Source organism: Amblyomma americanum, chromosome 6 (genome assembly GCF_052857255.1).
Source record: "Amblyomma americanum isolate KBUSLIRL-KWMA chromosome 6, ASM5285725v1, whole genome shotgun sequence".
Classification (NCBI taxonomy): domain Eukaryota; kingdom Metazoa; phylum Arthropoda; class Arachnida; order Ixodida; family Ixodidae; genus Amblyomma; species Amblyomma americanum.
Window position 1 is genome coordinate 41,561,613 of NC_135502.1, and position 17,436 is coordinate 41,579,048.

General features: G+C 48.5%; 2 protein-coding genes across 8 annotated transcripts in view; one reads left to right on the forward strand and one right to left on the reverse strand.

Moving 5' to 3' along the window:
- Positions 1–17,436, reverse strand: part of LOC144136683 (uncharacterized) — a 208,850-nt gene that overhangs the window by 45,715 nt on the left and 145,699 nt on the right. The window lies entirely within an intron of this gene.
- The window catches only part of LOC144136681 (uncharacterized), a 74,484-nt gene that overhangs the window by 36,217 nt on the left and 20,831 nt on the right, over positions 1–17,436 (forward strand). For both annotated transcript variants that reach the window (XM_077669206.1, XM_077669205.1), the window contains one exon: positions 15,368–15,570. In XM_077669206.1, coding sequence (XP_077525332.1) covers positions 15,368–15,570 — 203 coding nt within the window. The remainder of the gene's footprint in view (positions 1–15,367; positions 15,571–17,436) is intronic.

The following is a 17,436-nucleotide window of genomic DNA, read 5'->3' on the forward strand; positions in this document are numbered from 1 at the left end:
AACAATGAGGGCCACTGATCTCCCGCACGTACCACAGTGGTCACGCACGAGAGGTACGCACAGAAGAAACGAAAAACCGTGGGAACGCCACAAACTTCTTGTGACATTTGCAAGGTTCAGAGAGCACCCAGTGGGGCGTTGACTTGTTTTCAACGGAGTTATATGTGCAAATTTCACTAAACAAGCGTGGCGTCAAATTCGAGAACGGAAAAGAAAATATGAAATTTAAAAAGGGGATGAGCTCGCAGCTCGCAAACAGGCGTGTCACTGTAAGGCTGGTGGAGCATTTTATTTTTGATTGTTTTTTTCCTTACTTGCTCTGGGGCGTTTGGAAGGAACGCCTTACCAAGCAGGTCGAAATGGTAAACACCCTCAGGCTGACATAATTCAGATAAGAACTTCTTCCCGCGAGAAAACTGGATCCGGAAAGGCAAATGCATAAATAAATACATTAAAGTCGCGATGCTACACGTGTCGTATACGCAGTCTCAGATTTAGTAGAAAACATTCGCTCTGTCTCTCAGTCATAGCTTACATCTTTTCAGCGAGGCCCCTATTTATACTGACGCTCCCTTCCCTTCCACTCGCTCTGGTAAAGTCGCGGTCGCTGACTTCCGTTCGCACTCACGGTTGTGAAACAAGTGAGAGTCTTTCGACTTAGATTCCAAGCCACTGCATAGCAAGTTATATTTAGGGCCCCTTTTTTTGTTTCGTTTCCCCTTCGATGTTCATGGCTCTTTTTTTTTTCTGACGGTTGCTACTGGTCACCTACAATTTTTTACAACTAATTTAGCCACACTTATTTTGCCGGAGTATTTGCGCTTCAGCACGAATAATTTTTTTTTTTACAATTTGCCATTCAAAGTTATTTCTCTTTTGCGTGTTTTTTTTTTTCATTTCTGGATTTGTTGTGCAGTGTTGCTCAACATCGCTGTTTTTCTGTTTTCTTTTCGTGAAAAGTAGAAAGAATACACTTTCAGACCAGCAGGGATCAAAAACAACACTGAGTTTTCGCGTCCCTCCAGCGCATACATTCGGCACCCGCGCGGCTCGATCCAGCGTCGGCCGACTCGCGCTTCAAAACAGCCTCGCCGCTCTATGCACACTCTGCGGCAGTAGACTCAAATTGCGCACCGCACGCAGCGGAACGAGCCGCGCAGCCAAAGCGGCGAATTTCCCTCGCTGTGAGAGGCGACGACTCACGGAGGAGGCAACAACCTGAGCTCTCTCGCCGGCGTCCTTGAACGAGAAGAGAACCCGCCCGCCTTCGCGAGCCAGCAGCCGCCGAAGACCGCGCGACCGGCTTCCCCTAGCATGCGACGAAGCCACCCGAACTCTCGCGCACCTCTGCCGTCGGTTCGGTAGGACAGAATTAGCATGGAGCCCGCGTGTTACGACAACGCATGCACCGTGGAAAGGGGTAACGAGAACCTAGAAATAGCTCCAAGAGCAGCGCACCGATGACCGCTTGTTTTGATGGCGATCGTTGTTCTCTCGGCGGGGTGCTTTGCGCGGTGCCTGACCGCGTCGACCAGCGTTGTTGTTTGCGGACGGCCTGTAAAACAGTGGTGCGCGGGGACAGGCAGGATGGGGCAGCTGGGCTCGCGCTGGTTGTAGAGCGATATGAGTGTCTTACCTATACAAAAACGTCCTATGGGTGTCTATGGAAAAAGCTATGTCCGTCTATGGCCTTTTATGAACGTCTATAAGCACACACAGAGGTGCTTATTGCCAGCTATTGAAAAATCTATGCCACTAAAGATATAGCTTTGGAACCATACAACTGTCTTAAGCTCTCTATAGAAAAATATATCAGCCTGTATAGACAGGTATAGACAGAAATAGGCAAGGTTTATAGCTATTTGGGCCAAAATTCTAAAGCCGGCAATAGGACATTTTTGTATGGGTAGGGGGCGCAGCTGGGAGCGAGTGAAGACATGGCTAGGTGGCTTGAGCCACCGCCCGATGTAAAGGGTTCAGCCGTATCCATCCATCCATCTATCCATCCATCGTAGGTATAGAACATGCATGGAGTTGTTTCCTTGCCCCTTCGTCGGTTTATATGTTATTTTGCTCGCTCTTTTTTTTCATGTGAGGAGTTGTTATGCTGCTGCTTAGAACAGCAGCATGTCTCTTTCTCCTAAGGTGTGTGCGTTACTAACGGTTTTGCAATAATCAGAAAACCATGAATGGCAGGTGTTTCTGTTGCTTCGCATTTCAGGTAAAGAGGCATGTATTAAAGATCTTTACTCCAAACGAGCTCTGTTTGCAAACATTTACCTTGCGCGTGTTTCTACTAACTCTTATCTCGGCCTTCTAACGCTTTATTATATAAGGCCAAAGGCCTATTTGTTGCGACTGTGGCGGCGTGCGCGTCTGCCTGCGTGTCATTTGATGCATTCCCAAGCTTGATTTGGCAGATTCCTCAAGACTACGACGCCGAGAGTTTACCTAATTGACGACATTCCACGCATGCGCACGCGCACATATTATTCCTCTGGCAAGTGTATAAAAATGCCCAAAAAACCGTGAACAGAGCTGGCGCACATCAACTGGCAGAGTGTGTTCAAAAGGGAAGTACTAAATCGGTCGCTGCGTAAACCGTTACGATGCAGCGGCGGATCGTGGGAGAACCAAGCTGTCCCATGAATCTGTCGCGGAGTTGACAAGTTCAACAGCGGCGACGGCGTCACTGACTTTCACTTGCTCGCAACATGGCTGAGGCAGCGCATGGGCGCGCCCTTCCAGACACCGCGCGGCCTTGAGACCCCGTGAGGCTTGAAGCTCTCCGCCGCGCGCGCCGCCAACTGCCCGGGACTGTTCACGCCAGTATGCACCCTCTGCGGCGCTCCGAAAGCGGATTTTGCACACATTCTTTATTCTTGCTCTGAGCTCCTTCCACTATGAGCCGATTGGCAACTCACAGACCTCGAGCGATGGGAGGCTGCGGTGTCCAGTTCTGACCCGGCTGCCCAACGGCAGCTAGTGGACTGGGCTTTGGAAGTCGCTGAGAAGCATCACCTTCCGGCCACGACACGCATCCAAGAGCAATCCCATCACTAGGATGTAACAATTAAGGCTTGCTCTACTTTATAAAGTTTTTCACCACCACCACCGCCAACTGTGCCGCGCTGGTAGGACTTTGAATCGCATGAGACGAATCACATAACTACAAGGAGAACGAAGATACAGTTGCTGCTGGTCGATTCTGTCGTATTTTCCTTCAACTCCGCTAGACGTCAGGTTTCTGGAGCTGTTCGGTAGAAATCGTTCCCTCCTGCTTCTTCTGAGTCTGCCGCAGGCCACACCCTCAACGTATGCTTCTACGTGCGGTGGCTGAGTGGCTATGCATTCGCTGCTGAGGCTGAGGGATTGAATCGCTGCTACCCCCCCATCGCGCCCGCCACACATTGATGGAGGCGAACTTGCAAAGTTGCCCTTGTGCCCTTGTGCTGCGCGATGTCAGTCCGCGTTAAAGAATCCGAGGTGATCAAAATTAATCCGGAGCCCTGCATAAAGAATGCTTCCCTCTCCATTCTTTCACCCCTTCTTTTCCTTCAAGACGTGGCTGAGGCACACGCCGAAAGTGAGACATTTATTGCACCTCCTAAAGATAAAAGAAATAGACGCAGATTGGGACAACAAATCTGTACACGACGAGACCACACCTACCAGAACAGTATGGTCAGTGTGGCACACTAACGAAACTTCACGATTTTATTTGCTGTGTGCACCAGTGTGTACTGAAAAGATGGCTGCTTGAAGAACAATAATAAAAAAAATGCATTGTCAAACAAGAAAAGGCTACTAGGCCACAAAGTGCACCGTATGCTTTGGAAGCATTGATACACTGCTGTTTATTGGGTTTTTGGCTGTGTCGGGTTTTACGGCACATAAGCAACTGAGGGTTATGGGGGCTTAATTAGCGTCCCAAAGCTACTCAGGCTATGAGGGACGCCGCAGTGAAGGGTTCCGGAAATTTCGACCACCTGGGGTTCTTGTAACGTGCACTGGCATCGCACAGTACACGGGCCTCTAGAATTTCGCCTCCATCGAAATTCAGCCGCCACGGCCGGGATCAAACCCGCGTCTTTCGGGTCAGCAGCCGAGCGCTATAACAACTGAGCCACCGCGGCGGACATAAGCAACTGAGCGGCTATCGTGCCATTTGGCTACTGCTATTTATAGCCACAATTGCTTTTTAGGTTGCAGAAATAAGTTTGGTATGTAATTACTAGCATGCTTTTTATACTGACGCCGAAAAAGAAAACAAGAGCAAAATATGCCACTTAGGTGCACATCGTTATAACCTGTTCCAAGTCAACCTGTTTTCCTCATCACAGCTGAATGCGTGATGACTGAGCGCTTGATTTTCGTGTTTTTTGTCATTTGCAAATATGTAGTCAACCTTCTCGCAAATGCAAACAAAATGGCCATTCTTTCTTCAGGAAAAGCAGTTGCCTGAATGGGCGCGTTTCTGGCGAGTGCTCTTTCTTTGACTGTTAATTTTCGAACAGTACTTGCCTAGCACTCAGGTGGCTATGAGTGGTACCGTATTGGACTCTGGATTTGCTCTCAAGCAGAGCTTCGTGGCGCTGTAATTACCACCTATTCGCTCTTTGAGTACATCACGCACTTCTGAACATCAGGTATACATAACGCGGTTTAGCTTGGGGCTAATCACTAATTATCGTGCACTAGCAGGGTTAGCCCCGGTTTAGCATGGTTTATCTTATATCTTTATGGTTTTGCTTGATTTGCACTTGCTTACCTTGGTTGAACGAAACTTCAAGTCTGCGTGATATTGCATCATTTTAGACTTGCACTCTAGCAGAATTTGCCACTGTCATACCGCAGTCGTGGCCTAGTGGTCTGGGTGTCCGGTTCGGCTGCGGGAGGTGGTTGGTTCGAAACCCACCGCCGGACACCCACCGGTAAAAATGGGTACAAGCCACCCCCAGCCCGGCGCCCGGCTTTTTCAGGGGTGTTGTGCTTGGAGGAGGCTCCGCAAACCCCGCTGCGCCCCTTCGGGGACAAATCCAGTTTCGAACAACTCAGCCTGCAAAGGTGGTAACCAGCGCTGACATCAGCGTTCAAAGCGTAACCAGCGCTGACATCAGCGTACGAACACTAAGGTCCTTCGTCAGAAGCGATTCAGAGTATCACTGCTTTCTGGCTGTCCGACCTTGTGAGAAAAAAATGGCCACAAATGGGCTTCTACCGCACGAGGCGGATTTAACGTCGTTGACGGCGGAACTTATCGCTGATCCGTCAGAGCAACTGTCGTCAAGACCCTTTTCCCAAGCATCTCACCCAGAAGAGCCCAGCACCAGGCCGGGCGCAATCTTGTACCCATTAAAAACCGGCGGGTACCCGACGGCACTGGGGATCGAACCCAGCACCTCCCGCATGCGAGGCGGATGCTCTACCACAAGGCCACGCTTCGAGTCGTCCAAAGCCGTATTAATGGGTCCCAGCTTACATGGATTGTCGAGGTAACAATGAATTTCCGGATCGCACCATTAAAAATTTCCGATTAGCTCGCGCGACTCACCATCGAGACTGGTTTGCCCCGAAATTACATAGAAGAAGGAGAGGAAAACGCGAAAACATATCTGAGCGGACCCTTTGCGAGAGCAGGCTTTCAGACCCGAAGAAGACGACCAGTCAGTGATCTTTCTGTATTTCTGTGCTCAAAGTGGTCGGCCGTACCACCTGCAAGCGTAACGACTACTTGTAGCGACAATGGTGCGCTTAATTAGGATACGTCACTACGCAATTTAGGTCGGTAAAGAAAAAAAACTTAGGAAGACAAACCCAAAAGCTTGCATCAGTTATTTTATGTCGTTCGGCTTGTTTTCTTCTTCACTATATCGTTTTCGCGAGCACCCGTTAATATTAGTTGAAAAACGTTCCTTAAAGGCAGGCAAACGAGAACAGCCTTTCTGCATTTGCAGAAAATAACAGATGGTGATATCAGACGGCTGGAAGCCTCTATTCTAACCATTGGGCCAAAATAAAAAATCATATAGCAGGTTCGAAGAAATTGTGTAGGTTTTAAAAAAAGCGATTAAGGCTTGTCGCCTGATTACCGCAGTACTACGTTCCTGCCTTCGCATGCGTGACTATGTTATCTTTCTAGAATTGCCTGCAGGAAAGAAAAGGCCCTTCGCGAATCGCAGCTGCTCGTCTGCGGATATACTGAGGCCTTTGTTCAGCTGTGCATAGCGAAGGCGCTGCTGAGCTTTCTGTGTTGAACTGGCTTGTACGAGCGCCTTCAGTATGCTTGCGGGGAACGTGAGTGCGCGGCCCCGTGAAGGTGAGCGCGTGCAAGTGATGCCACCTCATATATTCATTGCAGTATTTCTTGATCACGGTGCGTGTGGATATTGGATCGTAAGTTCATAACCTTCCATCTTTAGTGCCTCTCTCTCTCTCTCTTATCTGCCAGCAAAACCACCCCAGCCTTTTGTGCGGAGTGGTCAGCCACTGTAATTTTTCTCTGGGTGACCGCTTCACCCTCTGTGATATAAAACAGTCTTCACACTTTGCTGAGCGACAATGTTTCCTGGGGTAAACCTTTGGGTAGGCTAGACACAGCATAATGATTGTACCCTTCCTCAAAGAATACTTTACTTGAGGCACAGAATAATGCCTGCATCCTGCTTGCAATGTGCTATTCAATTTTAGTTACACTGCCATTGAACTTAAAAACAAGACATGCTATTCGAAAGCAGCGTATACTGAAAATCAACGTGAAAATAAATTGGCCCCCGATTTATCTGGTTAAGCGAAATGCAGCTTGGTTGCGCTAACACGTTTGAAGTTTGTTTAGCGTTGTTTATATTTTAGCTTTTTATAATCTTGCAAATTCTAGCTGAATCCAAATGTTCCTGCAGTCGTTCCTCGGCTTTCTCTTGAGACAAGACCGCATCACACCTTTAGTTCTCACTTGTTGTTTCTCTTTCTTTCCGCTTCTCACGGGTTTTCGATATGAGCCTTCAGCGTGCCATATTTTATCGTAGACTTGTTTTATTGATATGGCAGAACACTACAATCGTTTCTTGTGATTCCCTTTCTTTAGTCCTTGTAAGGGCGTCATAGTACTTTTTTATGTTTCTTTTTAAACAACTTTAAGCAACCCCCACGTTGCTTTGTGAAAAACTTTGCACGCATTATTACTATCCACGACGCTGTCCTTGTAGCCACAGGAACTGAACAACGAGCGTCCTTATAAATGAGGTGCTTTAATACGCTTTCAGCTACCGGTGAAAAGGAGAAAATAAACAAGGTAAGCAGCATTAGAAGGTCACAAACTGGTCTGCTAGCCTACACTTGGCTGAGGAAACAAGGGGGGGGGGGGGGGGGGGGGGAGAAAGTGAAATAACGGAGAGAGGGACACAATGTGGTAACAGGGCTACGTGGGCGATTTTTAGTAATGCGATGTGCCCTTCTCACTTTGTCAGCGTCGAAATTTGCGCACTGTCAAAGCCACAAACATGGCTTAGTGCGCGCAGGCGAATGGGAGAAACCGCAATAAATAGTAGAAGGCGTCACGCATTTAAATTTTTGTTGTGTTTCTTTTTGATTTTCGATACCCCAAGTGCCCCTGTGAAGGGGTTTTACATGAGGGGTGGTCATTAGTAATTACAGATGAGTTCTCCTATGAAACGCTTGTTGTGGTCGTGGTTGCAAAGGTGGTGAAAGATTGGCTGATGAACGAGATGAAGTTGGGTGCACCGTCTTGTATTGGCTGGGGCGACAGGAGTTGTGGGGTGCTGGTAAAATAGCAGTGTTACGAGGGGATTCGTGAAAGAATTTACGAAGGATGGAGAGGCGAGCGGCTTAACGGTGATACAGCAGGTTGGGGAGGTTAGCTCGTGCTTTGAGTAAAGTCGTACTAGACGTATATGACTAACCAAAAAAAAAAATCAAACGCGCAGCAAGGTTCTGGATGAATTCTTGTAAGTTAATGTTGTTAGCTCGGTAGAAGTACTAAATAGCGCATGTGTATTAGAGTTCAGGTCGAACAAAGGTGCAGTGTGTTAGTAATTTCACGGAAGGAGGGGCTAATCGAAGACTGCGGCGTAAACAGCCGAAAAAGTGGTTAGCTTCATTGGTCACTTTCGTCCTTTGTCAGACAAAGAAGAGCACTCGAGGTGCTGTTTAATATGGTTGGTCAATACAGCATTCACTGCCACTACGCTGATGAAGCAGTGTTCTCTGTACAGAACATTACTGGTTCCTTCGTGGTTGGCAGTGCAAGGGAATAGTTTTCTACCTTCAGTGCGTGATTAAATACAGAGAAAGCATATTTGTTTGCAAATATTAAGTTCGGGTCGTCTGTTAACCTACGTGCAAAGACCAAGATCTTTGATGACTTTGTCTTAGCTTTACATCGTTGATTCGTCGTCCTGTTGGATGCTGTTGTTCGGAACGACCTCCATGGTTCGGTTTCGAGAAATCGTTTATGGAGGTTTAACGTCCCAAAGCAACTCAGGCTATGACTGACGCCGTAGTGAAGGGCTCCGGAAATTGCGACCACCTGGGGTTCTTTAACGTGCACCGACATGGCACAGTGCACGGGCCTCTAGAATTTCGCCTCCATCTAAATTCGACCGCCGCGGGCCGGGATCGAACCCGCGTGTTTCGGGTCAGCAGCCGAGCGCCATAACCACTGAGCGAGACACCGCGGCTTAAGGAAGCGTTGAAAACGAGAGAAACTCTTCCATCCCCACTAGCATAAAAATAATAATGAAGAATTAGGAAAGAAAGCTTTCTGTCTGGCGAGCACGGTGGAGAGACCACTTGAGAAGTGTAGCCTGCAGTGACATCAGACAGACCAGACCAAACCGGACTGGGCCGGACCAGCCCGTCACTCGTCTCCGACTCCGCCGAAGCCTGTCCGCTCGGTTGGCGGCGCAACCTGTTATAACGCGCCGGCCGGACGTAGCGGCGATTGGCGCCGCATTCCCGCCACGTCCCGCCACGTCCCGCCCACGTTTTCTGAGCTAGGAATGCGTGCAGAGAGCCCGCGCAGCGTGCCTCCTGCACCGCGTAGGAGCCACAATCGTAGCCGCATGCGACCTGCCACAGAGGTCCTCTGTCCCCCTTCACTCGGTATTTTTTTTTTGTTTGACTCTTTGACCGTAATAGCAAAAAGAATCACTCGGATCGTAGAATCGTGCTCAGTTCTCTTAGATGCAAAATCAGATGAAATTTTCGATATCAAGTAGTTAAACGCAGAAAAATAACCAGCAATCAACTATATTACGTACGAACCGGCGATCGCACCATTTTGGTATGTTGCGCGTTTTACCCTGTAAATATACAGCCCCTGCACAATCTGCTCGAAATGGGAAACACGGGTATGGCAGAGTTTTTGACTGCCGTCTATTACCTGCAGCGCGCCGAATTCCGGCGTCTTTTGAAAGCCATAATAAGGGTAGCGAGTTCCGCTGGACCGTCCTTTCAGTACAATTAGCTCGGTTTGCGAGGTATTATTTTTTTCATTAATTCCATAGATGAAATCGCGATAGCCAGAACGTCAGGAACATTAAAAATTGAAAAGCTACGTGATCATAAAGTACAGCATCGAATTAAAAATTTGGCAAAACCTACAAACGCGTTGCCAGTACGATTTTTTTTTTTTTTTTACTGGCTGAGAACGAAATACAAAACGATATACCCTGGGCGTTGTAAGCAGCGTGAAGTCTGCTTACGGAAGCCAGGGCATATTGCCCCCCCCCCCCCTATTTTTTATCAAAAGAAAAGAGAAACGCACACTAATACGCACAGGCACGCAACCACAACGAAGTAGATAAGTGCTAGCGTCGCCAACAAGCCTGACCGCTGCCCCCAAAATGCAATCCTAACGGCGTCCACTTCATTGTGTTAGGCGCAATCACAATGCTTTGTAGCGGACTGCATGTAAGAACGCGCTTCACTCCCAACGCACACCTTTCGTCGGTTCAGTGAAACACGCTAGCTTGGTGCGCCACAGACGACACATAATCGCAAAGAACCCCCCCTTGCACTGTATACCCAGTACACCAAACAACGCGAGCCGCGCCGTCGCCCGGCCATTCCCCTCGTGACCGCATCCTGCCGCCGCCAGGCGGCCCTGCGCGTGTGATGTCTGCGCGATCGAAAACACTCTCCTTTGTACATTTTGCGCCAGCGTCTGGCGCGGCCGTTCGGGGAAAGCCTGTCTGTCGGCGGCAGACCCTCCTCCGCGCGCGTCTGGCTGCCCTCGCCGCGTCTGCGTCCTTGAACGTAGTGCGTTCATTTCCGTACGTAAGACGACACGTGACTCCTAGACCAGAGAGCGCATGCGCGCCATTTCCGCCTCATACTCCTCTCTCTCCTCCTGGCGCTCCACGCTTGAAGTTAAGCGCGCTGGAAGAGAACTTCCGGAGCAGCCGCCACTCTTGTGGAAGCTGGCGCCATCTAGCGTGTGTTTGAGTTTCAGCTTCCACTCGTCCTGATGCTGACGTCTCCGTTGTTTGCAAACTCTAGTCCGAATAATGCGTGGCAGATTTTTAGACCAACTGTTTGAACTTGGAAGGGAGAGGGAAAAAAGTAAGGGAAGGGGGACGGGGATTTGCAAACACAGCAGAGATGGACGAGACAGGCACGCAGAAAAAGAAAGTGTCCGTGAGGTTATCGACCCTCGCCTAGAGCGCCAGCGAAAACATCTGCGTGTTTCCGCCGCCGCCACCACCTATTCGCTTTCGCCCCCTTTCGGGCCGGCGGCAAACCTTGCCAGACGTAACCGAAGGGTCTGACAACCGCTCTTGACGCCGGGCGAGGGAGGGAATCGCTCCGGTGGTAATGACCGGGCGGCCCTGGATACGAAGCTGGCGGCTGCCAGCGCTCAGAGCTTCGCGGGTGGTGCTGGTCGGTTGTTTGCACGTGAGGGAAGGAGGTCTGTGCGCGTTGTTTCCACGTCAAGCCAAGTATACTTCGCCGCTCCCCCTCTCTCAATACAACCTAGTCGTCCCTCTGCACCAACCGACTGCACTATTGCAAAGTTATGCAGGGAAGGTGAGCCTGCGATGCCCGCTCAGACATATCGATTGATAGCCGCATTGCGGCATTAGAACGTGTGGAAAAGGGGGCGATAATACGACGATAGAGGAAGAGAAAGTACTTTAATAAAAAAAGGCATTTTCGCCAGTTGCGGAACACAGCCAGCAAGGCTGTGGCGAATAAAAATAAAATGTTTTACAGGCTAGGATTACCATTGTCTTCTTAGACTACAATAAAATGAAGCAAAGTGGTGAGAAGGATCAATCTCATGGCTCAGCTCTAGACTGTTCCAACAATGCTTCCTTGATCAAATTTCTGCAGGGTTTTCATAGTTCTTTATTTACCCTCTTTTTGCTTTGTGCATGGGAAGGAAACTTTTTTTTTTTTTACGGCAGCTTTGCAAAGCAGCTGCTTTCTGTGTGCGGTAACATTAGTTCCCCCTTCTTGCTTTGGACTAAGGACACATGGTCTTTTATTTCCTAATAATGTTTTTTTGACACAGACTCGAGCAGTACCGCATCGGCTATTCTCCGTCCAGACTGCTCTATAAATATGCAAACTTGAGAAAGAACAGCAGTTTTAGGTTTCACCAAAGGCACTTTTGTCTTCTTGCACAAAGGCTCACAGGAGCTCTCATGCTAGTGAATACAAATGAAGTTTAGCAGATAAATGCAGCTTAACTAGTTTGTTGCAAGATCATCATTTGCAAATTGATATTGCCGCAAAATTTTAATGCATGTGACGACGGCTACAGCATTGCTTTTCTTCGTGTCAGCCTTCCTCTTCAGCCGACTAGACACATCAACACCCCAGCGTTGGATTTGTGCGTGCGTTCGCTTTCGCAATTTTAGCAATACTAAAATAGCTGCACTGTTACCTAAATATGTACTACTTAACACGCTGTAAGCATCGTGGTAATCCATCTACAACAATACATCGAGCAGTGGTAAAAACAAATAAACAAAAAATAACAGGCTCCTTTGAACTTAACCAACAGTATTAAAAATATGATCTGTCTATAAGCGTTCGTTTCACTTTATATTTTTCTCCTTCATTTAAATTGGTTGAGTTTCCTTCGTATATGACTTCGAGCTGGCACATCCGTTCGTACTGTTTCTGCGAGTCCAACTACAAACACGCTGTCGCTGACTTTACAGTCTTACGAACCTACTGTCGTTCCTACCAAGAGATGAAAGCTGTGTCACAGCTTCTATTTCACGCGTCTATTATAACGCGATAGCATTACAAGCTAGAAGCCTCGTGGGACTAAAATTGTCATTGGCTGATGTGAAGCGTCGGCACCAGACCAGATAATTCCCAGTGGCTAGAGAGAATTGACATTACCAGAGCGGAAGTGATGGCACTTCCGTTGAAGGCACCAAATTTTATTGCTTTTCCTATATAAAGCGACAGCAAAAGAGGTAAATTCTTTGCGTGCGTGCGTGCGTGCGTGCGTGCGCGTGTTTCAAAGGATTTGCATCCACGAGGCCCGAATTTCAGGATGTATCTTTGTGAGAGATGATGTCAAGCATCGTCGTTGTGGTTGCCCCGTCCGTACAGAATGTGCGCTCCGTAGCCGTAGCTACCACAATCGGCAGAACGAACCAGCTGCCATGGCCGGTTCTCCAACGCCTCCTGTTTGTTCTACTTATCCAGTCACCATTACTGCACTTTACTGACTAGCTCGGGGACCGGTAGCTCCGATACTTCCGACTAGCACCAAAGAACAGAATGTTCGCACTGGAACTTTACACCTGTGTACCACGCCATCTTTTCTGGAGCGAACGCTACCAACTACCTCCGCGCTCCGGCATTCCAGTGAACTTCAGAAATCCAAATTTGAGCGAGGTCTCACATTTGATGTACCGGAGTGGTTCTGAATTTCGCTTGTTCAAACCGTGCCAATCAAGACCTGTTTATTTTTTTTTTTTGCACTCTTAGCCGAATAAACTGACTGCTAAAAAACTGAAAAATTCTTTTTCTAGTTTTTGTACGTTATTGTGTTCCTATACAGTATATATAACATCCGATATCCTTTTACCTGGGTGCAATACTATACAATTTTTTGTAGGTTTTTCCATATACCCGCATTTGACTTTAGTGTCCCAAAGTATTTAATCCTTTTCCCTGCTTATTTTGTCGTATTTCATGTTACTATGTACGATTAAGTGACCCATAATTTGTGTAATTCACTCAGCTCACGCATTCTTCCAATGCCGGATTTGAGGGGAATGTGAATGAATAAATTACCGACGAGAAAGGGAGCTTATGCTAAGCCGTCATGCGAGGATGAAAGAGACAACAAATATTCCTCAGGTTGCAGGAGCAAGTTTCCAGAATGCGGCTTGCTGCGAGTGCACTGAGGAAGGTGGGGGAACGTAGAGGCCATCTGAGGACAGGAAGGTTTGCTTTGGTTTGGTTTGTGGGTGCGTAACGTCCCAAAGCGACTCAGGCTATGAGGGACGCCGTAGTGAAGGGCTCCGGGTAATTTCGACCCCCTGGGGTTCTTTTTGAAACTGCCTCAGCCGGAGTTGGATTTAGGCACCGGAGTTGTAAAAAAAAACAATAAACAGTACAAGTAAATGCGTTCCATGGGAAGTGCGACTGGAACGCTTACTCATTTACCCTATCCATACTTGCTTAACGCCTCTTCCTAACCTCATGAACAAGGTAGCTTTAATTATTTGTTTTTAATTAACTGTCTTTTTTAGTGCTCTTGCTCTTGTCCCTCGCTTGTGATCCTGGCATGACTGTCGTTCTGGTTGTCTTCCTGTAGGGTTGCGCCATTAGTATTGTGTTACTAGTAGTTGAAGCCGTAACTGCATGCCGTTGCTTCCGGCCACTAGCTCATTCGCGCTATGTAGTAAGCAGAGAAACCTGCCTGACTGCAGCGAATAGAACCGATAACAATGTCCAGGCAGTCAAAGAAGGAGTTTATAGGTGCACAGCAATACGCCATCCTAGGGTTTAGTTAGCTCGCCTACCGAAGCACGACGCGTTCGGGCGTCGATGATCCGTGAATGATTCGACGTGGAGCGATGGGGTACGAAACTGAGCGCGAGGCTAATCAGCCGGACGGGCACGAATACAACCTAGTGCTTGAGATCAAATTTGATTTTTTGCAGCAATGATTTTGGGGTGGCCACATTACACTTACGTTACCTTCGCCATCTAATCCTAGAGTATTGCCGTTGCAGAGAAAAAAAAAATGCTCCAGCGAAGGCACGAAGCAGACCTGCCGCGGAATACAGAGACTTTACCCTATAATCTTTCGCATTGTGTAGCTGGACTCGGCACACTGCTCCGGCTTGCAGGCGAGCGTTTAGATCTCGGGGCTCGGGAGAGCACAGGAGAGTGCCGAGTCTTCCACTCACTCCGCTCACGGGAGCCATCGAAGGGAATATCGAGCAGTGATAATTACGTCACCGATTTCGCACTTCGTTGTTATGTTTATGAACTTTACATTTCATTGCAGAATAAAAGTTTCATAAGAAAGCCATCAATATATAAAAAAATCGCTAAATGCTACCAATTCAACGTAATTCCACACGAAATCAACCAGTAGCGCATGCATTCAGTATCTCGCTTCTACTGCGAAAGAATACCCTGCCAAGAAATGTAGTGAATCATTTTTGCTCCAAATACAAAATAACATCGTTTTGACGGTAAATCCCCGTATTTTTTTCAATAAGAAAGTATGCTCACGGCAGGAAAACTTTCACAAAGCCTTGCATACACATTATATCGTTTCAAGGAGCCGCATAACACGCAGTGCTTAAATGTTTAATCGCTGCATTTGAATCAGCTGGGGTGAGTTGTCAATAGAGAAGGTGTCAAAAGCCACATAGCCGAGACGCGGAAATGCCTGTCTAGCACCTCGGCTACCCTGTGCCTATACTTCCGTGTCCCACGAAACTTCCGTGTCCACTCTCCCGTGTCCCACGGAAGAGTAGGACGCGGAAAATTGGGACATGGAAAATTCACCACGAATAAATCGCGTGACCTCCCGAAGGATGTCGTAAGATGGCGAGCTCGAACGCGCCAAAATGCAGGCATCCTAAACTTAAGAATGAGGCGTACAAAAGTGTCGCTTTTTCTGCGGGCTCTTCACAAAAGTACGATGCCACAGCAGTGACCTAATGGTGCGCAGCCCACACGTGGTACAGGAGAAGCGCTGGGCTCGAGCCGAAGTTTCGCTAGAAATCCGTTTGGTGCGCTCTTCGTTCGCTTTCACCAGCAGCGTGGCCAGCTGGGAAAGCGCTATTCTGCCCTCGTTTGATTCTCTCATTTCGTTTAACAGCACTCATCAGGCCCTCACTGATCTTCCGCTGTGCAGTGGCCGGCCTTCCAGGCGAGTCCTTCTGGAACACGACGTTGCCTCGACTGCACCCGAGCAACCTGCGGCTGGTCAGCGTGCCGCCGCCGCTGGCCTCAGCGCACCACCCGGCCGCCCCGCCGCCGCCTCCGGTGTTCCCTTCCTTCTCGCTGCCATACACGCAGGCGCCATACGCGGACCCGCACAGACCGCCGCCGGCGCACGTAAGTCTCACCTGGCTCGACTTGCAGCCTTAAAGATAGTGTCTCGATATATGCAGTTTTTTTTTTGTGGCTAAGGCAACGATGTGGTTTGAGACGCGCCGAAGTGGAGGGGCCAAGTTTGAAATCTGAGCAGACGCGGGCCGTCTTAAATTTCATTTCGAATCGAATCGGAAACGAACCTCGAACCCGCGGATTCATGCCATGCAGATGGACGCCATAAGACAGCGTGGTGGGTGTTCGGATGGGCTATGTAAAGAAGCTGACTGCCTGCACTCGGCGCTGAGCTGTCTCCACCTTGATCCCATTCTGAGCAGAGCCTGAACCGTGCTTTGTAGCGGCTCTATAGTTTAGTGCACATGTGAGGCAAGTAAGAAACGCGGCAGAGCAATTCGTCGTGCACAACGCCGTTCTTTCTTCCCCACCTCCTTCCTTATCGATGAAGCCTACTGCACCCAACAGCTTAGTCCTCAGTGAAGCAGCGGCTCAGGGTCGAGTCACTGTGAGCTTGTCGCTTTAAGAGCTATAGCCATTCACTTCACTTCATTTTATTCACATTAAAGACCCCTTCAGGGGGTATTACAAAGCCCTGCAGCTACATAAGGGATATGAGACGCGCCATGCGGGCGGGCACTGAACTAATCTCGCTAGAGGAATCATCTCTTAAATGCGCATCGAATTCTGAACACTCGTACGTGCTAGCACCTAGCCTCCGTCCAAATTACTTTCGAACCACTGCACAGCAGCATTACTACAACCACTGAACCACCACAGTGTGCTCCGCTTACCAGCTCTCTACGTACAATTTTAGCCGCAGCTCATTAGGCTGCGTTCGTAAGTTACATTCTCGAACATTCCACTTTCCTGTGCTCTAGGAGGACGTAGTACGCTGTCGCTCGGTCTTTATCAGTCGGCCCAGATATTTGTACAACGAGCGGCCGGGTCCAACGATGCTTGGTCGACTACTGTAGCCATTAGGCTGGACGCCACGGGTTGCACGGCTGGTGGCTACAGGCAAGTCCCGCTCGTCGGTGCCTGTTTGGAGGGGCACCAGTTGCGCGGAGCGATGCACTGAGGATGTTCGGTGCGCGCGTATTTAAGCTATAGGCTTAGGTTTCAGTCGCAGCTATAGATGAGTGCCCAGTATTAGAGCTCTAAAGGCCTTAAAGCTATCATTGGGGTAAGGAAGAGAGAGCGGTGAATGTTCCTACATAAAGTGCTCTTTATGAAATGCAAACCAGTTGAGTGTTAACAGGTGTCCAGAATCTCCTGCGCGTCTCGTTTCTGCAGTGACTTATCATAATTTGTTGTCAGGTCGCCCTTATTTTTATCCCACTCAGTTTCAAGCGATCACATTCAGTTTCTATTTCAGACGCTTAAAGGAATCTTTAAAAGCGAAGCCACTACCTGTCCTAAGAAGGTATATTCCCCGCCAACTTCCAATTCTTCGCTGCCTATATTAAGCGGTTGTGCGCGTCCGAGACTACTGGACAGTAATTTAGGTTTCTTCATACTAATTTTAGAACTACAGTCCTGCTTCGCCTAGACTTGGTCCTTGATCAAGCTTTGCAACGTGGCCTCTAAAAGTTACTTAGCAAGGCAATGTCATCAATAACTAGGCGATTGCTAAAGTATTCTCCATTACCTTTTATCCGCAAATCTTCCCAATCCAGTTTCCTGAACACCTCGTGTAAACACAAGGTGAATAGTACCGGAGGGATCGTGCCTCCTTGCCTGACACCCTTCTTGACTAGTATTGTATCCCTTCCCCTGTGAAGAACTGTGTGCTGCGCAGGTGCTACAGATATTTTCCAAAACCATTTCATATGCCTCTTCTGCACCCCGGTTACGCAATGCCTGCATGACTGC